Genomic DNA, 23,929 nt, shown 5'->3' with positions numbered 1-23,929 from the left:
GTTTGACCCGACTTTGAACAGTAACGCGGTTTGGTTAAAAATAATCCTATGTGATGCATGGTACGCGAGATTTTTCGTCCACTGATATGCTGCCACGTCACCATCAACAGTACATAAGAATTTTAGTCCAACAGGATCGTGACACCTCATCAGTCAATGCCACATCATCGGTCAATGCCACGTCATCATCCATCTATGTGAACAGTGTCGTGAACAGTAACGTATACAGTACCGTACACGTGAATAGTACCGTACATGTGAATAGTGCCATTTTTCCTTTTATGCTCCTCCTAAGATTTTCGACCGTCCTGAGTTCAAAAGTGATGTCCGTTTTGCCGTCTGATCTCTCCTTTATTGTGAAATGACTATAATGCCCCTAAAATACATAAAATACTTAATTAAAATAAAACACATGTAATTAAATCACAAGAAGGTTAAATATATAAAAGTAAGGGTTGTTAGTAAGACTTAAAATGTAAAATGATGGTTTTCTCCTTTATAAATATGCATTTTCTAACACTCAACACACCCCCCAACCAGCTTATTGCTAGTCCCTAGCAAATAAAGCGAAAACAAAATTCAAATTCAAAATGATTTTTTTTTTTTTTAGAAACACTCGTGTTTATTCAATCAGATTAATGATAGCAATCAAATAAAAGTATAAGCATTATCTCCAGTCTAAAGCAACATCACACCCACATCAACCATCCACATGAATTAGCCCAGTAGACTTTGTTATAGCTACTTTCAAGAATGACATGTCAACCCCAAAATCTCACTGGAAGTAGTGACATTCTCACAAATAAATTAAACCCAATAAAAATAGTCACTCCAATGAATGGTAATTGAGAGAGAAAATAATAAAGAAGTGATATCACATGCTCTCACCAAGATGAAATAAATATGCCCTCAGCTTAGAAATAATACGATCTCAAGTCAAATAAAATGTTAGTCAACCCACTTTATTTATTTATTTTTTTTTTAATTATGCATCACTACATCTTTTTAGCCCATATAATTACCTTCTACTTCGGACTATAGTTCCCTAAAATCAAGAAGGACTTTTATTAGGACATAATGTAGGCTAGGGACATGGTTAACAAAGAAGGGAAATAAGGAAAACAAAGTGTATGTTTGAGAAAAATGCAGAGAATTTTGTTTTTTTTTTGGAAGTTGCAAGGTGGATTTCACCTATTATTGTTATTTTTATTCTTTTGAAACAACAACTTTTGTTTTGTTTTTTTTTCTCTTTTTTTTTTTGCTTTTATTTGGCACAACTTCACTGAACAAAATAATTATTTACATTTTTCTCAAACATAAATAGGTGATGGACCTTATAAGACATCGGGTAATACTCCAAATCGGAGTGGGTCAAGATGATAAGTTGACAAAGAAAAGGTTTTCATTTATTTATTTATTTATTTTTTAAAGGCTCAAAAGGGTTAACTATGGATATTTAATAAAAGGGATGGCCTGAAAGGCTCAAACGGATCAAAGATGGCCTCTCCATCGTCTTTTAGAGCTCTAAATAATCTTCCATATCTACTAGTTAGATGGGCCTCCAAATGTAGCAACACACTCTTTTTTCTTTTTCTTTTTTTCTTTTTTTTTTATTTTACAATTTTTTTAAGGGTTAACTCAAAAGCAATTTAGAGATCGTGTGTAAAATAATAAACTGCTAAGCTCTATAAAGAGTGGGCAAAAGGGTTATTCTCCAAGAAAAATAATAGGCTCAAAAACTCACTTGGTACTTATTATGACATGTTCATTCCTTCAAGCAACTTATATTTGTCTCTGACATCAACATGTAGAGTAGCAAACATAATGTAACATCACTTAAGACCAAAGATAATACAAATACTAAAATTTGAAATTAATCATGTCATCCAATGTTAAAACAAATCACACAATTTTTTTTTTAAACAACATTCTACCCCCCAACCTATTCTAAGCATGAAAGGAAAATATGCATGCAGAAATGTGAAAATGATGCATAAAAACTAATTAGAAAAGTTACACGTAAAATGATAGAAAACAAAAATGTTTTTTTTTTTTTAAAGAATATGCGTTTATAGAGGAACTACACTCCATATTCAGCCATCTTCGACTCACAAGTTGGAAAATGTATATTTATAGAGGAGAAATTAAAAAGAAGAAAAATAAACATAAAAACATAATAAAGAAAAAGAAAATGTCTGAAATTTTTTTTTTAGTTTTTTAATTTTTTTTTTTTACGATAAAGATGCGTTTCTAGAGTCACTACACTCCATATTCAGCCATCTTCGACACAAAAAGTTAGCAACAGTTAGTTTCTACAACAAAAATTAGTAAAAACTTAACCAAAATTCCACAATTGTCGACTATTCCCTCCCCCCAACCAGAACGAAACATTGTCCTCAATGTTTGAAAGGAAAGAAGTAGAGGTAATATGTTAGTGTCAAATAACGCGTAAAGCACGTGGCTCGCGAGTCAAAAAGGAAACAGTAAAAAGGAAAAAGTAAACAGTAATAAGGAAAAAAAAGCAAACAGTAATAAAATTATTAAAGACAATAATGCACACAATAAAACAAAAATAACAGTAAAGTAAAAGGATATTTACAGGTAGTTGCGACTGTGGCTCACATCTTCCTCTGGTTTTACGTCCAGAAACGGCTTGAACGCCCTCTATGGGTCGAGGATAGGCTTCCTATCCAGTTTTCTTATAAACTGGCAAACAGGGTCGTTTATAGTCAGATTCCCGAGACTATATCGTGCATGCTCTTTCTGGAATAATGGCCATAACTAGAGAATCGCTCCTTGCACATATCCACTGGGATGCGTTTCAAGAGACAAAAGGATATCATCCAATGACTCCTTATTCAAGCCATCCCTAATGAATTGAATCTTATCTTCCCTGTTATCAGACATCATTCCTAAAGAACATGGGTTTTTATTGCAACTCATTCTGGCACACTTTTGACAAGCAACAGAAATTCTTCGAGCTCGTCGTTTTCTTGCATAATTTCCTTTACCACAACCAGGCATGTATGCAATACATTTTGGAGATAACTCACCTGCCGATCGTACTTTAGCCTCGATTAACCAACGGATGTCAGCAGGTATGTTATTCCTCATGAGTAATCGCATGCGTTCGGACCGAGCTTTATAGATCGTAAGGAGGGCATTCTGAGGAAGTGAAGGGAATCGCTTGTGAAGCTTTGCTAGAATCTCATTTCTGTCCATACTTTCGCCTCAGAATATCAGTTATTATGGGAAACTGAAGTAACCGACTTGATTGTCACAGAGTACCGTTATCCGCCACTTCACCGGGGTAACAAACTAAAGCACACAAATAGAAAAACAAATTAAAACACACAAAGAAAATTAAAATCATCCTCTTATTGAATTTACCTCAAGCTCCAACTGGATGTCGTAAACACTTCTCTCAATGTCTCTGAGTTGGCGTTCTAAACCCTCAACATAGGCTACTAACTCTGGTGGCTGTAGAGCCCAAATGCGTTGTGTTTTACAAAATTGAATCTGCCTTTTGAGATGAGTTTTGACACGTTGAAGTGGTTTAAGAATGTTCAGGAGGAACGGTCTAAGTATGAGACTCATGATTAAAAATGATAAGAGAAAACTTAATGGTAAAATAAACACACTTATGCAAAAACAATTTCAATTAGCAAAAGAATAATATAAAGAAAGAAAACAAAATCAAATCAACGAAAAGAAAGAAAAAAAATCAATTCAAATCTGGTGGGTCACTCAAATTTATTTCGGTATCTTCTCCACGTGGTTGGTATTCTAGATATGGCTTTAATCTTTGACCATTAACTTTAAACGTGACACCGTTCTTTGGGTCCTTAATTTCAATTGCCCCATGTGGAAAAACAGTATGAACAATAAAGGGACCAGACCAACGAGAGCGTAACTTACCTGGGAATAGGTGCAAGCGAGAATTGAACAAAAGCACTTTCTGACCTGGAGTGAACGATTTTCTCATAATTTGCTTATCATGGAAGACTTTCATTCGTTGCTTGTAAATCTTGGCATTTTCGTATGCATCATTGCGAATTTATTCAAGTTCTGCCAGCTGTAATCTTCTTTTTGAGCTGGCTTGCTGCATGTCAAAATTGAATTTCTTGATGGCCCAATATGCACGATGCTCGAGTTCCACAGGTAGGTGGCAAGCTTTTCCATACACTAGCCTGTAGGGTGACATCCCAATCGGGGTCTTGAAAGCTGTTCTATATGCCAATAATGCATCATCAAGTCTTAATGACCAATCTTTCCTGTCAGGCCTCACCGTTTTTTCTAATATGTGCTTTATTTCTCGATTGGATATCTCAACTTGGCCACTGGTTTGCGGATGATACGGAGTTGCCACTTTGTGTGTGATTGAATACTTTGTCAAAAGAGCTTTGAATGCTTTGTTACAAAAGTGGGCACCACCATCACTGATTATCGCTCGTGGGAATCCAATGCGTGAAACAATGTTGCTTTTCAAAAATGCTATCACCACCTTGTGATCATTGGTCCTACATGGAATTGCTTCTACCCATTTTGATACATAGTCAACAGCAACCAATATGTATTGATGACCAAAAGACGGGGGAAAGGGTCCCATGAAGTCGATACCCCATACGTCAAAAATCTCAACCACTAAAATTGGATTTAGTGGCATCATGTTCCTTCGCGTAATGCTCCCCATTCGTTGACACCTATCACATGAAGAACAGAAAGTGTAAGCATCTCGAAATATAGTTGGCCAATAGAAACCACATTGTAAAACTTTAGTCGCTGTTTTCTTAGCGCTGAAATGGCCTCCACAAGCTTGTTCATGGCAGAATGAAAGGATATTTGAAATTTCACTTTCTGGGACGCATCGTCTAACAATTTGGTCTGCACAATACTTGAACAAATACGGGTCATCCCAAAAGAAATTCTTTATCTCTGCAAAGAATTTAGCTTTATCTTGCTTGGTCCAATGCTCTGGAAGTTGACCTGTAACAAGATAATTCACGATGTCAGCATACCACGGTAATACTTCCACATTCATCAATTGTTCATCAGGGAATGACTCATTTAATGGTAAGGGCTCTGTAGTTGTGTCAAAATGGAGACGAGAAAGGTGGTCCGCCACAATATTTTCTGTCCCTTTCTTATCTTTGAATTCCAAGTCAAATTCCTGCAAAAGTAACACCCAACGAATTAGTCTAGTTTTTGCATCTTTCTTTGTGAGAAGATATTTAAGAGCAGCATGATCCGTGAATATAATTATTTTACAACCAATGAGATATGATCGAAATTTTTCCAATGCAAACACTACTGCTAGCATTTCTTTTTCAGTAGTTGAATAGTTCAACTGTGCATCATTTAATGTCATACTAGCATAGTAAATAACGTGGGGAATTAGATCAACTCTTTGTCCTAATACTGCTCCTACTGCATAGTCAGATGCATCACACATGAGCTCAAATGGTAAGCTCCAGTTTGGGGGCTGAATGATGGGTGATGATGTCAACAAATGCTTTAATTTTTCAAATGCCACAAGACATGAATCATTAAAGACAAAAGGTGCATCCTTAGCAAGTAAATTGCATAAGGGTCTAGAAACTTTGCTAAAATCTTTAATGAAACGTCTATAGAAACCAGCATGCCCAAGGAAAGATCTTACTTCTCTGACTGTTTTGGGTGGAGGAAGATTAGAAATGAGATCTACCTTGGCTTTGTCAACCTCAATACCTTTGCTCGAAATGATGTGACCGAGAACAATACCTTGTTTTACCATAAAATGGCATTTCTCCCAATTTAAGACCAAGTTCTTCTCGACACATCTCTGCAGAACTAGTGTTAGATGATGTAAACATTGATCAAACGAGTCACCAAAGACAGAAAAATCATCCATAAAGACTTCAAGGAATCGTTCAACCATATCAGAAAAAATGCTCAACATGCATCGTTGAAATGTAGCAGGTGCATTACATAATCCAAATGGCATTCTCCTATATGCAAATGTGCCAAAAGGGCAAGTGAAAGTAGTTTTCTCCTGATCTTTTGGTGCTATGGGAATCTGATTATATCCTGAGTAGCCATCTAGAAAGCAATAAAATTCATGGCATGCTAATCTATCAAGCATTTGATCAATAAATGGTAAAGGAAAATGGTCTTTACGTGTGACAGAATTCAACTTTCTATAATCAATGCAAACACGCCATCCTGTAGTTACTCTAGTGGGTATCAATTCATTATCAGCATTCGTAACTACTGTGATTCCTGACTTTTTGGGGACAACTTGTACAGGACTGACCCATGAACTATCAGAAATTGGGTAAATGATACCTGCATCTAATAGCTTAAGCACTTCGGTTCTAACAACTTCTTTCATATTAGGATTTAACCGACGTTACATTTCCCTAGTAGATTTATCATTTTCATCAAGGTGAATGTAATGCATGCAGTCTACTGGGTTTATACCTTTAATGTCTGCTATGGTCCATCCTAATGCTCCTTTGTGCTCTTTTAAAACATCCAACAACTTACCTTTTTGTTCGTCATTGAGGGATGCTGAGATGATTACCGGCAGAGTGCTTTCTTCTCCCAAAAATGCATATTCCAGAGTGTTGGGTAATGGTTTGAGCTCGAGTTTCGGTGGTGATTCTGATGATGGGATGAGTTTCTTCTCTGATGGTGCTAGTTGTTCAACTCTTGATTTCCATTTATTAGTGTCCAAGGATGGTGCGGAGTCAAGCAGGGCGTTGACCTCATCGACCGATCTGTCAATATCAAAATTCAAACCAAAGTGAGTTAAACATGTTTGTAAAGGATCATCACTAAGGTTTGAAACAAAAATATCATCAACTAATGCTTCAATTAAATCTACATCAACAATTCCATCATCTGCACTGTGAGGTTGTTTGGCAATGTTGAAGATGTTCAGCTCCATAGTCATGTTGCCGAAGGACAATTGCATATTTCCAGTCCTGCATTGAATGTGAGCATCCGCAGTTGCCAAGAAAGGTCGGCCTAGAATAATGGGGATGTGCTTCCTTGAATCCTATATTGGTTGAGTGTCAATTACAATAAAATCAACAGGAAAATAAAACTTGTCTACCTGGATAAGCACGTCCTCCACAATACCACGAGGTATTTTCGTGGACCGATCTGCAAGCTGTAACACCACTGGAGTTGGGTGTAATTCTCCAAGTCCAAGTTTCACAAACACTGAATAAGGTAACAGATTTACACTAGCTCCTAAATCCAACAAAACATTCTCAATTGTGTGGTTCCCTATGCTACATGAGATAATGGGGGAGCCTGGGTCTTTGTATTTTAAAGGAATTTTATGTTGGAGTATCGAACTAACGTTTTCTGTTAAAAATGCCTTCTTTTGAACATGCATATTTCTCTTTTTAGTACAAAGGTCTTTAAGAAACTTGGCATAAGATGGAACTTGTTTAATAGCATCTAGCAAAGGGATGTTAACACTTACCTGTTTGAAGATTTCAAGAATCTCACCTGTGGATTTTCCCTTCTTTCCTTTCACTAACCTCTGAGGAAATGGAGCTTTAGGAACATACTCTCGTGGGTTGGTTTCTTCTTTTTCCTCCGGTGGTGAGTCCTCAACATTCACAGGTACGATTTGATTTTCTTTTGTCACCGGCATCTCCACTTTGTTGTCGACTTCTTTTCCTTTTCGTAAGGTCATGACTGCTTTGACCTCTCCATGCTGCTGTGGTGAACTGGTACTTGCTTCATGCACTCCTTTAGGATTAGGCACTGGTTGACTTGGAAACTTACCTTTCTCAACAGTCATTGCCAAGGTCTGAACTGAAGAAGCAAGCTGTCCCACCATTTTCTCAAGGCTTGAAACTGATTGAGCTTGTAAATTGAAGCCTGCTCTCAACTCATTTCGTAGTCCATCAATGGTGCGATTTTGTTGCTCAATCGTGGAGTGAGTAAGATTTTTGAAATTCTGGAATGCATCCTCCCATGGTCTGGGTTGAGAGAAATTCTGGTTCTGATTGTATGGTCTAAATGGTGGCTGAGAGGCTTGAGGAACTTGAGGAATTTGTTGCATTGGTGGAGCTGGAGCTGCTGGTCCATTCTGTTGGAATCCTTGAGACCATGAAAAATTGGGGTGGTCTCTCCATCCAGGGTTATATGTGTTGGAGTATGGGTTGTAATTTGATGGCTTTCTCATTACACCTATGGCATTGGCTTGATCTGAGTATGAGTCATGGTCATGTGGCTCTGTTGATTTAGCAGTCGATAATGATGCTATTTGTCGAGAGAGACCTTCAATTATCGCTTTGACTTCTTTAATTTCTGAACTTGATTCGCCAATGTGAACCTCATTTACTCCCTTAATTCTTCTAGTATTCCTGAGTGATCGACTCCGTTGTTGGGAATTATCCGCTTGTCGCTGGAAGAATTCCCAAATCTCTGATGCACTTTTTGACATTAGCTCTCCTCCACTTGTTGCCATTAGCCATTCTTGCACATTTGGCAATAATCCCTCCAAAAAGTATTGGCATTGGTGCCATTTCTCGTACCCATGATGTGGACACTTCAAGAGTAGCCCATTGAATCGCTCCCATGTCTCGAAAAATTGCTCGTCCTCTCTCTGGGTAAACTCCGAGATTTCCCTGCGAATAGCATTGGTTTTATGCACTGGGAAATATTTATTCAAAAATTTCGTTACCATTTGTTCCCATGATGAAATGCTATTAGCAGGTAAAGTATTTAACCATGAACGAGCTCTATCTTTTAAAGAAAATGGGAATAATCTAAGTTTAACATCATCATCTGAAAAATTCTCATATTTAAATGTTTGACAAATGGCATGAAAATCATTCAAATGATTATATGGGTCCTCATTTTCTAGGCCATAAAATGTGGGGAGACAATTTAGCACACTAGGTTTTAATTCAAAACTCCTAGCAGCTACATTTGGGTATCTTATGCATGATGTGCTCAAATTAGCTAAGGGACTGAAGTAGTCCTTAAATGGCCTCTCCTGTGGTGCTTGTAAATCCATTTTATTTTTAATTTGTTTGTGTGTGCGAAGTGTTTTTTCTAATTCAAGGTCTATAGGTTCAAGATTAGGTAATAATGACCTACGACCATGCATGCAAAACAAATAAAATGAAAATAAAGATGGGAACAAAACAAATAAAAATAAATAAGAGGGAGAAATTACGATACTAACCTTATTGCGCTATTAAAACCTTTCTATAAAAATACACAAAAACAAATACGTGAAATAAATTAAATAAACATAAATTAATAAGATAAAGAAAAATTACAAAGAAAAATAAATTGAAAATTAAATTACAGAATTTTAAAGAAGAGAAAAAGAAAAGAAATACTAACCTTTAAATGTAGGTTCACTTTTTTTTTCTTTTTCTTTTTTTTAATAATAAAAAAAATACAAGAAAACAAATAAAAGAAATTATTCACAAAAAATTAATTTTACGAATTAAAATTACTTACCTCCCCGGCAACGGCGCCAAAAACTTGTTGTGCAAATTTTAATGTACTCGCAAGCGCACGAATCTATTGTAGTATAGACTAATGGTGACGAGTGTCGATCCCACGAGGAGGTGGATTTTAAATGTGTAGAATTAATTTTGTAAATGGGTGATTGGATTTGTGGTGGAAATGATTTGGAATATGCTAAAACTTAAATTAAAATGGCGAGAATAAATTCTAAAATTGGAATTGAAATTGCGAGAATAAATTGAAGAGAATTCTATTAAAATGACGTACTTGGGTATCTGGATCCGTATCAACATGCATCATGGGCTAAATAATCCTTATTAATGCCAATTAAATCATGAGGGGGGAATCCACACCTCATGAACCACGCTCTAATCAATATGGTGCTGAGGGCTTATCGTGCCAAATAATAATAACCTTATACTAGAGAGCCGGTGTAACTAAGGCGGTATCTAGACAAGATTATTATTATTTGTCGACGAGAAGTCAAAACATCCACAAAAACTAGAGGGGAAGAGAAAATAAATTTACCAAATTAAGCCCATGACACATGTTGAGACTTCACCTTCAACCCAAGGTTGAAAGAAAATTAGCCACTCATAGTTGAACTAGGGGCAAAATGGGAATTTATTAAAATACGAAGAAAATACAAGATGGAGAAGGAATTACAGAAAATGGATCCCAAAAATGGATTCAGAGATATCAAATTAGGGGGGGGAGGCCCTCTTTTTATAGATACATGGAGTAAATCATGGCCATCGGATTAAAAACAGTTTGGACGCTCAGGATTGCGCCACGTCATCAGTCAACAGTCCACGGTTTGACCACGCGGATGAACAGTAACACGGTTTGACCCGACTTTGAACAGTAACGCGGTTTGACCCGGATGAACAGTAACGCGGTTTGGTTGAAAATAATCCTGTGTGATGCATGCACCGTACGCGAGATTTTTCGTCCACTGATATGCTGCCACGTCACCATCAACAGTACATAAGAATTTTAGTCCAACAAGATCGTGACACCTCATCAGTCAATGCCACATCATCGGTCAATGCCACGTCATCATCCGTATATGTGAACAGTGTCGTGAACAGTAACGTATACAGTACCGTACACGTGAATAGTACCGTACATGTGAATAGTGCCATTTTTCCTTTTATGCTCCTCCTAAGGTTTTTGACCGTCCTGAGTTCAAAAGTGATGTCCGTTTTGCCGTCTGATTTCTCCTTTATTGTGAAATGACTATAATGCCCCTAAAATACATAAAATACTTAATTAAAATAAAACACATGTAATTAAATCACAAGAAGGTTAAATATATAAAAGTAAGGGTTGTTAGTAAGACTTAAAATGTAAAATGACGGTTTTCTCCTTTATAAATATGCATTTTCTAACACTCAACAGTTGCTCTCTCTACAACAGAAGCTGAATATATTGCCCTTACAGAAGCTGTTAAAAAGGCAATATGGCTGAGAGGGTTGGTATCTGAATTGGGGTTTAAGCAAGAAATTGTTGAAGTTAGCTGTGATAGCTCAAGTGCTATTCAGCTAAGTAAGAATCCTAAATATCATGAGAGAACTAAACATATTGATGTTAGGATGCATTTCATAAGGGATGAAATCAGCAAAGGAGTGGTAAATGTGGTTAAGGTGCCATCTGAAGTCAATCCAGCTGACATGTTAACCAAGCCTTTGCCATCAGTCAGGTTCAGGGACTTACTGAATCTGATTGGAAGTGTTAGCTTATGAATCAAGCTTACTGGTGCTGTGTTGCAGTGAAGGGAGAAGCATAATCAGATTAGAACTAAGGTGGAGATTTGTGAAGCCGAGATTAGTTATAATCTGTTATGGACATGCTGAGGTGTCATATGAGCTGGCATAAGTGGGATCCCAGTCAAGAGTTTCATAGTGAGTTAATTAACAGACTGACTCATTGCAAGCGGAAACACACGTGAGAAGCATAATATATAAGCTGTCTCTAAGCTGGTGATAGATATAGAGAAAAACAGAGAGGTTTTACAGAGAGAAAAGATTCAAGAAGGTTTAATCTGTAATTGGTAACTAAGTTGTAACCATCTTCTTCTTGTTGTTCAATAAAACTTCTGCCCTTGCTGGGTTTTACAGCCGTGGATGTAGGTTCCTTTGTGGAGTTGAACCACGTTAGTTCTTGGTGTAGTGAATCTTTGATTGCTTGATTCTTCTTTTGTTCATTTCTTAATTTTGTTTCTGCAAACTCTGATTTTGTGGGTTGCTTAATTCTTGTTCAAGTGAGTGAAGTAAACACGTTTGCTATAATAGATTTACTACCCGTTCGTAACTGCAGAAGCAATTAAATTAGAAAAGATCAGAAAGTAACCAAAGTACCAATGTACAAGGACAACAAAGAAAACACTAAGACCTTGGTTTGTACCATTTTGTTAATGTCAAATTTTTTTCCACTGCAATAGTTTAGAGGTATTCCGCTTTCATTTACTGACCAGAGGCCATGAATAACAAATGATCTAGGGATATTGGCTCTGCAGGTTTGGAATTTGCAGTAGCCTGGTGGCCACATGAGCACGAGCAGGAATTGATGATGATTGGTCGACGAGTTTTGAAGTGAATCTGAGATCATATTGCAAGCAACAAACAAAACAAAAGAGAGAAAGTATGTCGCTTTCATATCTTCGGGCTTGAAACTGATGTAGTACGTGAGAGCAATATAAATAGAAAATATTTGCTATAAAACGATAGTTCATATTCCTTTATCGATAATCGGATTAAACTGGATTAGTTTAAAATTAATTTAGCTTACTGAAGCACTATTAACAACTAATTAATAATTAAAAACAAGGAGGAGTAGCGGTGCTTGCCCTCCTTCATTACGTTAATCAATATCTTGCCTCACGCACGTCCTTTTGTTTTTGTTTTTGTTTTTTTTTTTCTGTTGCTCAACCTTCTTTATTTTGTTCTTTTATTTTTTATGTTTAGAGTTTGGATGAGATGATCATAAACCTTGAGGGCGGATCTAAAAACTTAATTCACTGGAGTAAAATTATAATAAAAATTAATAATTTATAAAATTGAACCTAATATCAAAAATTTCTTTATAAATTTACCCCATTCAAACAAACTTTTTAAAAAATTAATATGCAAAATAAGAAAAATAAGAATTACGCACATCGGGCTCCATGTAAATAAGACCCTAAAACTGGATCTTGCTCTCAATTACCACTAGAATTCTTATGACAGCTGGCACGGAACGTATTCACCGCCAGACTCCAACCTTTGTTGTTCCCTCAATAGCTTCTCATTAAAATGCCATAAAATCACAATTTCGTGATCTAGTTTGTTGAATGTCGATGAGCTAAATTCATTTTGTTGACAAGTTTGAATGGGAATTTGATGTCACGCAAGTGTAAGTGAGTGAGAATTGAATTCTCACTTGCTGGATTATGAAAATGGTGCAATACTTGTTACCTTTGTCAAGATTATCAAGCTTAGAAATGCGGCCAGTTTCAATAATCACTAGCTACATAGAAGAAATTTCGAAGTAAAAGGCCATTTGGTTGAGTCTTCGATAGAATGTTGAGGGTGTAACTTAACCAAAAAAAAAATTACCTAAGTCAATTCTTACAATAATGACTTAGGTACTTAGAAGAAATTTCTATGTAATATGTCCTTGGGTGAGTCTTGAAAAAAACACCAAGGGTGTAGCCTTACAAAAAACGACATAGATTTATTCTTTACAAAAATGATCTAGGTACCTAGAAAATGTTCTAAGTAAAATACTAAAAGGCAAATGATTGTCTAAAATGCCTAGAGGTATATCTTAAATAAAATGCCTTAGAGTTTGTGTTGACTAAAGTGCCCTTAGGCAAATGTCAAAAAGCTTAATGGCAACTATTGACTAAAGCTCTTAAGGGCAGCTATGACTAAAACACCCAAGGGTGAGTGTTAATTAAAGCTCCGCCCGTTCTCGACCAAAATGCCCAAGAGCAAGTATCTATGAGAATTGCTCAGGGCTAGTATCTATAAAATTTCTTACTTCGAAATAATTCAACTTCAAAGGATGACCTTTGTTAAGTGAATAAGAGTACCAGCTCGGCCATGTGTTAAGTGAATAAGCGTACCAGCTCGGCCATGCCATCATCCCCACCCCGGGGTGGATGATCTTGACCGAATGGTATGAGCAGAACACTGATAATAAGCCCTCTACAGATATGGGCAGAGCAGAGACGAATACCAGCCAGGGGAATATACCGACCAAAGACATATACCGAGCTGGTACCCATCCCCCAAAAAAGAGGGAACACGATCCCATAGAATCACGATCGTTGCGCTTTTCCCAGAACCGTTGAGGGAGACACGAGATTCCACGATTACCCACAATATGGCAGTTAGAGTCCCGTGAGGGGCTGCCACCACCCGAAAAAGGAGGGATGAAGGGTAAACGGAAACGTGGGACAACGGTTATAAAAGAGGGAGAAATCGATGAAAAAAGGGAGAAAAAAACTGAGAGAAGGGAAAACTCTGCCAAATTGTATCCAGACCATTTTCAATACAAACAGTGAGCCAATTCTAAGCAATTATTCGAACCTTAATTGTATCATTTTCCTGTAAACACCTTGTGCTAACTTAGGCATCGAAGGGTTTACGCCGGTAAAACCACCGGCGTCTCTGATCCACTTTTGTGAACGTAAGCTTAACGAGAGAAAGGAGGAAAATTCTAACTTCAGGGGCTAGGGCGATCTTTGAAGCAAGAAGGAATTGACATCTTCATTGTTGATAACATAACGTTGGTGTAAAAATCTAGTCGGGCAAAGGGCGAGCAGATTTTAGCATCAACATTTGGCGCCGTCTGTGGGGATCAATACAAAAAGTCATATTGTCTCTACCAATTTGGATTTGGCCGAAGCAGAAGTAATCTGCAAATTAAATTGTTGGGAATGATTCTTGATTAAGCACTGCCCAGAGCCCAATGACCAAATTTGGGTATTAAAGGAATTTGCTCATTTAATCGGTAAGTCATCAGCTTTTCACTTTAATTCACGTATTAGCTTGACGAGAACTTGATTCTCGTCTTCATCAAAAAAAAAAATTTGCGGTTTAAAATATGAAATTATGAAAATCAGTTTATTTGATTGCACAATTTTGGTAATTGTGAGCATAAATCCAATTTAAAAATAGGAAATTTTCTTTTATGGCCTTGCATGATTAGATCACAAAGACCAACTAGTTGAAATTACCATTCACGTGGATTAAGATTTGGAATCAAATATTCATTTACTGCATGCCTCGTTTATTGCTAAATAAGTTCTACATTCTCGAAATAGAATAAAGAATAAGCTCCAGTAATTAGAACTGAAGTGAATTTTAACAGAGTTAGGATTTGAAGTCCAATGCATGGCATGAGAACTCACAGGAATCATGTGCTTGCCATTTGTCTTTAGTTAATCATGTGCTTGCCATCCAATTGTCAGAACAACATGCTTACTTTAATCACTTGAAAGCATGTGCTGCACACTTATCGTTTTCAGAATTACCTGTTTGGCTTTTATGTTTAAGAACATATCCATGCCTTTGTTGCTTAAGCTACCTTAGATTAACTATTTTTTATTGTGAAATTTTTGGGTAAAATCATAAGGAAGATAATCACATAATCAGGACATGATGTTAAGCCCACCAGTTATCTGATAGAAAGTCTAAACGAGTTATGTTATTTTTCTACTCACAATTTTCATAAGTTATAGATCATTTAAATGTTTTATTAAGCTTATAAAATGATATGCTGAGTAAGCTAGATCAGAATCAAGGAAGGCAAAGCAGTAATAATAAAAAATAAGTTGGGAAAAAGGCAAATGATTGTCCATTCAGGAACAAAGAAATTCTTTCTTAGCTTTTTTCAGTTACCATGAGCATTTATCAAGCAAGTATGAAGGTTTTCGCAGTGACAATGAAAGGAAGCTCAGAAGCTGTAGGGGAAGTATAGTCACAACAATAGAGCAGAACGAAGTTCATAAAAAAAAAAAAATTGACCAAAGGTCAGAAGCCATATTTCAAATGGTCAATTACAGGTGCACTCGAACCACTTCCTTGATTATTTTATATCATTCAATTTTTGCAAATTGTGATACTGCTATTGTTGCAACTTGCCTATCTTATGCACATTAAAACTAATCAGATTAGTTTGCAAATGCATCCCATTTTTTAACTAAGAAATTATTTTTAGCTGAATATTTTTTTTTTATCATCAAACGTATATTTAGCATCAATAATGCATTCATGAGCATAAATCTCTTGTGGAGACATGTAACTGTAGATTGATAGTGCATTTATAAAATTGATGATTTCAAAATATTAAGAGTTGATTCCACAACGATCCTGGAATGTCAGAAGTACAACCTGCAGTCATATGGGAATGCGAGGAATTAGTACTTGATTTCACAACGTGATAACATAACCAATCATGTATAAAATAGATATATAGATATTTTATTAATTTAAGAATTGGACATGCTCTTTTAAGTATTCAATCCCAAATTTTACATGGGAATAATATTATAAAGTCATATTTATGAGTGCAGTGATTTTTTAATGATCATGGAGCAGTTAGTTTGTAGTATTATGGCCAATTCAGATTTGGCTCAGATCGCTAGACAAGTTTTTCAAATTCTTTTACAGAACAGATTCATATTCAAGGATTTGAATAAAAAACCTCAAATGAGAGCATATTGGCTGCACACGTTTGCAGGAATCAGACGGCTCATTTTCGTCTGAAGAATATGCAGGGAATTCTGTTATGCAATTTCACTACAAAATGTCAATTTTGATACATTTGCGAATGAGGCAAGCTATGCACCTGGAAGGAGACATTGATGCAAAAAGTTGCATCTTAATCAGGTTAGAAATTTTAACAAATTTATATCTTGATGTCTACATGAAAACATGCATTTGCGGCCTTTATTTACAGCTATAGTATTTACCTACTAGTAATTTATCAAATGAGGATAGTTTGTACATGTCAAACTGATAAAGGTCATATTAAAGCTAGTGATATAACTCAATCAACTTGATATCTAGAAAGTTGCTCAATATGAGAATGATTTATGAAAAGGCAAGCAAGTGCATATTCCTACTCGGTCGCCTAAAGGACCAACAGGCTATTTCACAAATTCTACTAAGGCAAGCAAGTGCCTATTCATGCTCGGTCCCCTAAAGGACCAGCAGGCTATTTCACAAATTCTACTAAGGCAAGCAAGTGTCTATTCCTGCTCGGTCGCCTAAAGGACCAGCAGGTTATTTTACAAATTCTACTAGGGCAAGCAAGTGCCTATTCCTACTCGGTCGTCTAAAGGACTAGCAGCCAAAGTCTACTAAAATTTTCTAAGGCACATGGTGCCCAAACCTGCTCAGTCGTGTGAGGACAATTGGGCAAAATTCACAAAAAATATTCCTAAGGCATAGGGTTGCCAAAATTATAAACCTTATAGTTTTCAGTATTGATTTGTTTTACTCTCAACACTAGAAACTGGGGGACTAGTGTTTGAGGAATTAAATAGAGCGACCATGATCTCCTCTAAGTGAAAATGAGCAAATGGTTGAGCAGACCACTTCGACCAGGTACTATGAGGTTGAGCAGATCACCTCGACCAGGTGTTATGAGCTTGAGTAGACCACCTCGACCAGGTGCTATGAGCTTGAGCAGACCACCTCGACCATGTGCTATGAGCTTGAGGAGATCACCTCGACCAGGTGCTATGAGCTTGAGCAGACCACCTCGACCATGTGCTATGAGCTTGAGGAGATCACATCAACCAGGTGGTATGAGCTTGAGCAGACCACTTCGACCAGGTACTATCAACTTGAGGAGATCACCTCGACCAGATGCTGTGAGCTTGAGCAGATCACCTCGATCAGGTGCTATAAGCTTGAGCAGATCACTTCGACCAGGTGGTATGAGCTTGAGCAGATCACCTCGACCAGGTGGTATGAGCTTGAGCAGATCACCTCGACCAGGTGGTATGAGCTTGAGCAGATCACCTCGACCAGGTGGTATGAGCTTGAGCAGATCACCTCGACCAGGTGGTATGAGCTTGAGCAGATCACCTCGACCAGATGATGACTAGGAATCAAGACTTATGAGCTTGAGTAGATCACCTCGACCAGGTGATGACCAGGAATCAAGACTCAGTTAAAATAAACCACCGCAAAGCTCTTCTGAAAAATCAGAGCACGAATTTGATCAATTAATGGTTATTGTCACGATCTAAGGTCGTGGGTGTGGGGTTTTTATAAAAATCCCGAGAAAACCACGCCAAGGGGGCGGGGTTGTCGGGGGATCTTACTGAGAAATTCTTTCTGGATACTCTACTTTACTTCTCTGCAAATTATTCAAAAAGCTTTTGGTTTTAAGGCAATGTTGATTAAGCCATATGAGAAATGACATATTTGATTTTTCCTGTAAACCCCATAACTGACTTGAGCGTCAGAGGGTTTATGTCGGAAAAAATTCCAGCACCTCTGACCATTCTCTGTAATTTCAGGTACTTATTGATTGTCAGCTTGAAGATTATATGCTCATGAATGTTCTGCTCATAGTCAGAGAATATTCTTAGAGATCAACCAGCAGCTTCCTACCAAACAAATTTAATGATGATGCAGGGATCTGAAATTGAGTCACTAACCAACTCGTTCGGATTTCGGCATCAACATTTGGCGCCGTCTGTGGGGATTTGAATAAAAAGCTACCACCAAATTAGTAGTTACCAAAGAAGCAGCGAACAATTAGATATGGATGTGCCAAGGAATGATGCTTTGAGGGAGGACAATGAAACTGTGGAGACAATCACTCTCCAGGAAATTGTAAACGAAGCCCGAGAGAGGATGATGCAAGATCGATTGGAGCGGATGGAGAAATAAATGGAGACTCTCGCGGCCATACTGGGTGAGCTAAGGGATGAGCGTAGAAGGGATTGTGAAACCCCCGTGGGAAGAGATGAAGTTGGAGCAGAACGCAGCCTCCGGAGGCGTAGGGTCGAGGAAATCCCTCCGCCGGCAGACCAACCTAATGGGGTTCATCCCCACAGAAGTACTGGTCGGGTTCTAGCAGAACGTGTGGATGAAGAGAGAGACCAACCTTGCCCCAGACGGGTACTGGAAATTGATGGGCGAGCAGCCAATGTTGATGCAGGATAGCTTAGACAGCGGTTGCATAACGCCGAGCATGAACGAGATCAGATAGCTGCGCATGATCCTGACCGTGCTGTAGAATTGGAGGTAGAGGTGCGCAGATTGGCACGGGTGATGGAGGAGATACAGGGTAAGAGAAAGCCCCCGAGCTGGAGGATAATGCTAGATGAAGAGTCTCTGTTATCAACCGAGATCATGGGTACCGTAATCCCAAGAGACTTCTGCTTTCCCGACCTCAAATACTCCGGGCGAAGTGACCCGCTGGTGCACATTGAGCATTTCAACGACATGACGGGTGTTCAGGGGTTGACACCAGCTCAGAGGTGTAGGGTGTTCCTATTGTCACTGGAGAGGCGAGCCCGAGAATGGTACCGCAAGTTGTCACGAGGAAGTATCAGAGGGTACGAGCAGATATGCCAAGAGTTGGCCGAGCAGTTCTGAGGAGCAATGGCCCCAGAAGATGATATGATGGAACTAATAGGGATGAAACAGGAGGAACAAGAATCCCTTCGGGATTTTGTAAAATGATACCACCGGGCTGTACTTGATTTGGGAGCTTTCAATCGCCCGCAGGCTTTGAGGGGATTAAAGGAGGGTGTGACGATAGGTCGGCTATGGTATAACCTGAGAAGTCCCCTAGTGTAGAATTATTAAGCGGGGTACGAGCAGGCGAAGAGAGACATTGAAATCGAAGAGGAAAAATCGGCAAGGATAAAGAGTGAACAGCTGGAGGAGCTAAGACGAAAGGAAAGGAAAACCCAAAGTGGGAGCGGGTCGGTAAAGCGAGCTGGGGAATCCTTAATGATGGGTGCAGTATTAGCTCGGTCTCGCCCTTACCCCATGGCTCAGAGACCGCAACAGGCCCAACACAATCGAGCTCAGCCCCCGCGACCCCCATTCCTGGAGCGGCAACGAGACTTCCGGCAGTTGGCTAACCATCCTTATCACAACACTCCCAGAGCATTACATACAGCCAACTCCAGAACTGGGCGATCAGGTCAGCTACCCTCAATGCCCGCTCGAAAGGATATTCATGATAGCCAAGCAGTCCAGCTGATTAACTACAACTTGGCATACAGACAGTACACCCCGTTAAAAGTCCCTATGGAGGAGTTGTATGAGAGAATCGAGGCACGAGGCCTGCTGTACCCTCCAGCCCCTATAACAAAACCTGCGCACCGACGGGATAAGAGCAGATTCTGTAAATTCCATGACACTCACGGTCACACTATCAGCCAATGTCGTGACTTAAAGATTCAGGTGGAGGATTTGGTGAGAAACCGTTACTTGGATGAATATGTAGATGGGGTGTCCCCCGTCATTGAATCACAATACACGCGGGATGAAGGAGCTGAGAGGGGCCTGGAACGTGAGCAGCTGACTATCCGTGTTATAGTAGGAGGGCCAACAGTGGCTGGGGATTCGAACAGGGCACGGAAGAACTATGGGAGATACGCCATGACCAGCAAAGAAGTGCTTTTCAATTTGCCAGCAGCCGAGAAGGCAAAAATGCGGCAAGTTCCCATTATGTGGACAGATGACGACGAAGAGGGTATTTTATATCCTCATGAGGATGCACTGGTGATTAAGGCAATGGTGGCTGGTACAGAATTGCGACGAATACTGATAGAGATGGGCAGCTCGGTCGACATCGTGTTTAAGTCGACCCTAGATGATATGGGAATTGCAGACTTGAAATTGGAACGAACAAATACATCCTTAAAGGGATTTGGAGGGGGACGATTAACTCCTATAGGGATCATCGAACTCCCGATTACTGTGGGGACAAAGCCGTTTGAAAGAACGATGATGCTGGACTTTGTCGTGGTAGAGGAAAGAAGCCCTTACGAGATAATACTTGGGAGACCGTTTATGAGGATAAGCCAATGCGTTGTATCCACGCATTATCTGCCACTGAAATACAGAGTAAATGGAGTGGTTGGCGTAGTAAAAGGCGACCAGAGGATGGCAAGGAGTTGTTATGCTACAGCGGCTAAGGAGACACTACAAGTTACTTCTCTAGATAACCGAGGAGATTCTAAAAAGGGCCGCCAAGAACCTGTTGAGAAACTGGAAGAGGTTGCGGTAAGCAAAAGCAACCCGAGCAGAGTGGTTAAGATCGGTTCAGGATTGGTTGGGGCAGTAAGAGGCAAGCTGGTGAAGTGCCTACAGTCTCGTGCAGATATATTCGCCTGGTCCCACGAGGACACGCCAGGAATTAATCGCGGGGTAGCTTGCCACAAGTTGGCAATCAAGAAGGAGGCGAGGCCGGTGAGGCAGAAGAGGAGATGCTTTAACCAGGAAAGGTACGAGGCCATAAACGCTGAGGTGGAGAAGCTGTTGAAAGCAGGATTTATAAGGGAGGCCAAGTACCCGGAGTGGATTTCCAATGTAGTACTGGTAAAAAAGGCCAACGGGAAATGGAGAATGTGTGTGGATTTCACAGATCTTAATAAGGCATGCCAGAAGGACAGTTTTCCCTTACCAATGATCGATCAATTGGTGGACTCAACAGCGGGTCACAGTCTGCTAAGCTTCATAGATGCTTTTTCGGGATACAACCAGATACCTATGGACGAGCAGGATGAGGAAAACACCACCTACATAACTAACATGGGTTTGTTTTGCTACAGGGTGATGCCATTTGGCCTGAAAAATGCAGGAGCTACCTATCAAAGGTTGGTGAACAAGATCTTCAAGCCATTGATCGGTCATACTATGGAGGTATATGTGGACGATATGATCACAAAGTCCAAAGAACCTAGGGATCACGTGAAACACTTGGAAGAGACCTTTGAATTGCTGAGGGAGTATGAAATGAAGCTAAACCCGAAGAAATATGCATTTGGGGTCAGCTTGGGCAAACTTTTGGGATTCTTGGTAAGCCACCGAGGGATCGAGGCCAACTCGAAAAAAATACGGGCGGTAACAGAAATGAGGTCCCCACGAACAGTTAAGGAGGTGCAGAGCCTTACCGGGAAATTGGCAGCATTGAACCGATTCATCTCGCGGGCCACAGATAAATGCCACTCTTTCTTCTAAACCATAAAGAAAGAGAGAAAGATGGAGTGGACATCAGAATGTGAGGAGGCGTTTGGGCAGCTGAAGGAATATCTGGCCCACGCCCCGTTACTATCAACTCCGAGAGAAGGTGACCAGCTGTTTTTGTACTTGGCAATCTCAAAACGGGCTACCAGCTCAGTATTAGTCCGAGAAGAAGAAGGGAAGCAACATCCTGTGTATTACACTAGCAAAGCCCTGGTAGACGCAGAAACTAGGTACCCATTGATGGAAAAATGGGCACAGGCTTTAATAACGGCAACACGAAAACCACGACCATATTTTCAGGCCCACCCGATAATTGTGATGACTGACCAGCCTCTTCGACAAATGCTTCAAAAACCAGATGCATCAGGGCGGTTAGTGAAATGGTCCGTGGAGCTGAGCGAATTCGACTTATCCTATAGGCCCCGAGGAGCAATCAAGGCCCAAGCCTTGGCTGATTTTATGGTTGACCGTGTTGAACCAGGGGAAGAGGTCCAAGAGGAACAACCAGTGGAACAGGAGGATCCAATGGGGGTGTGGCTGGTAATGGTTGATGGATCACGTAGTGAACAGGGATCCGCAGCAGGAGTTATAATACGAAGCCCAGAAGGGGTCGAGATATCCTATGCAGTAAAATTCGAGTTCTAGCTTACGAACAACCAAGCTGAATATGAGGCCTTCATTGCTGGGCTCAGGCTTGCACATGCACTACGGGCAGAAAGAGTAGAAATCCGAGCAGATTCCCAGCTAGTATGTAATCAGCTCAGCGATCAGTTCCAAGTAAGGGAAGAGAAATTGGGGCTTTATTTGAAGAAGGCGAAGCAAATGGTTGAACTCTTCAAAGAGCTAAAGGTGAAGCAGATATCCCGGAATGAAATTTACCGAGCAGACATGTTGGCTAGGATGGCCGGAACTATAGATCCTAAATTAATTAAGTCAGTTCCACTAGAGGTGAGAACCTCGCCGAGTATAGGGGAGGAAGTAGAGGTAATGAGAGTAAGCACTGAAGAATTCTGGATGGACCCGATTCTCACATACATCCGCGATGGCATTTTATCAGAGGACAAAAGGCAAGCAAGAAGGTTAAAATGCCGAGCAGCGAGGTACACACTACTCGATGGGGTGTTCTACCGCCGAGGATTCACCTTGCCCCTTTTGCGGTGTTTGGATGATGAAGAGGCAGATTATGTACTAAGGGAGATTCATGAAGGAATATGAGGAAATCATTTAGGAGCAAGAACTTTAGCCTTCAAGGCACTCCGGCAAGGATACTTTTGGCCAACCATGCACCAGGATGCGAAAAGGATGGCAAAGAGTTGTAAAATTTGTCAAAACTTCTCAGAGGTTCCTGCACAACCCCCAGAAAAGCTGACCACTATGACATCCCCGTGGCCTTTTGTTCAATGGGGAATCGACCTGATTGGTCCGTTACCGAAAGGCCGAAGAGCGGCAACCCATGCAATTATAGCAATAGACTACTTCACCAAGTGGGTAGAAGTAGGGGTCCTCAGCCAAATCACGGAGAAAAAGACAACGGATTTTATTTAGAAGAATATCATCTGCAGATACGGAATCCCTTATACCATCATTACAGACAATGAGAGGCAATTTGACAACAACAATTTCAAAGAATTTTGCCAGAACTTGGGGGTGGACTTGAAGTTCTGCACCCCCGCACACCCCCAGGCAAACAGACAAGTGGAAGCAGCCAACAAAGTGATAAAGAAACTCCTGAAGACTAGACTGGGAGAGAAGAAGGGAGCTTGGGTTGACGAGCTACCAGGGGTATTGTGGGCTTACCGGACAACTCACAAAACTGCTACAGGGGAAACCCCGTTTGCTTTAACTTTTGGTCATGAGGCGGTAGTCCTAACAGAAATTGAAGTAGGAACACATCGGATGGAATACTTCAATGAGGAACAAAATAGGGAGCAGATCTGCTTGAGCCGGACCTGCTGGAGGAGAAAAGAGCAGGGGCCTCGCAGAAAGTGGCACAGTGTCAACAAAGGGTCATACGTTATTACAACAAGAGCGTACGCATGAGGCAATTCCGAACAGGGGATTGGGTACTTAGGAAGGTGAATCAAAACACTAGGGATCCTAACCATGGTGCTCTTGGCCCGAAATGGGAAGGCCCGTATAGAGTGATACAAGCGACTGGACTAGGAGCTGATAAGCTAGCGTACCCAGACGGACGAGACGTGAAGAGGTCGTGGAACGCCGAGCACTTA

General features: G+C 39.8%; 2 protein-coding genes across 2 annotated transcripts; both read left to right on the top strand.

Annotated features, from left to right (window-relative positions):
* The first annotated feature begins 17,089 nt into the window (after nucleotides 1-17,089).
* Nucleotides 17,090-18,018, top strand: LOC112099059 (balbiani ring protein 1-like). Its single transcript, XM_024186160.1, has 2 exons — nucleotides 17,090-17,450; nucleotides 18,008-18,018. Exons 1-2 carry the CDS (start codon nucleotides 17,090-17,092, stop codon nucleotides 18,016-18,018), a joined length of 372 nt encoding a protein of 123 aa, XP_024041928.1.
* A 3,698-nt stretch (nucleotides 18,019-21,716) lies between these two features.
* LOC112099058 lies at nucleotides 21,717-22,916 on the top strand. The gene is made up of 2 exons (XM_024186159.1): nucleotides 21,717-22,241; nucleotides 22,347-22,916. Exons 1-2 carry the CDS (start codon nucleotides 21,717-21,719, stop codon nucleotides 22,914-22,916), a joined length of 1,095 nt encoding a protein of 364 aa, XP_024041927.1.
* The last annotated feature ends 1,013 nt before the right edge of the window (nucleotides 22,917-23,929 follow it).

The sequence above is a fragment of the Citrus clementina genome, unplaced genomic scaffold (genome assembly GCF_000493195.1).
Source record: "Citrus clementina cultivar Clemenules unplaced genomic scaffold, Citrus_clementina_v1.0 scaffold_4, whole genome shotgun sequence".
Lineage (NCBI taxonomy): Eukaryota > Viridiplantae > Streptophyta > Magnoliopsida > Sapindales > Rutaceae > Citrus > Citrus x clementina.
The sequence above is the reverse complement of the archived record's forward strand: the minus strand, read 5'-3'. Positions and strand labels throughout refer to the sequence as shown.

Excerpts from the sequence above, each read along its gene's own strand:
- LOC112099059 (XM_024186160.1), top strand. The coding sequence starts at position 17,090 with ATGAGGTTGAGCAGATCACCTCGACCAGGTGTTATGAGCTTGAGTAGA.
- LOC112099058 (XM_024186159.1), top strand. The coding sequence starts at position 21,717 with ATGGAGTGGACATCAGAATGTGAGGAGGCGTTTGGGCAGCTGAAGGAA. Across the intron at positions 22,242-22,346 it reads ATCCAATGGGGGTGTGGCTG|CTTACGAACAACCAAGCTGA; the intron begins GTAATGGTTGAT and ends TTCGAGTTCTAG.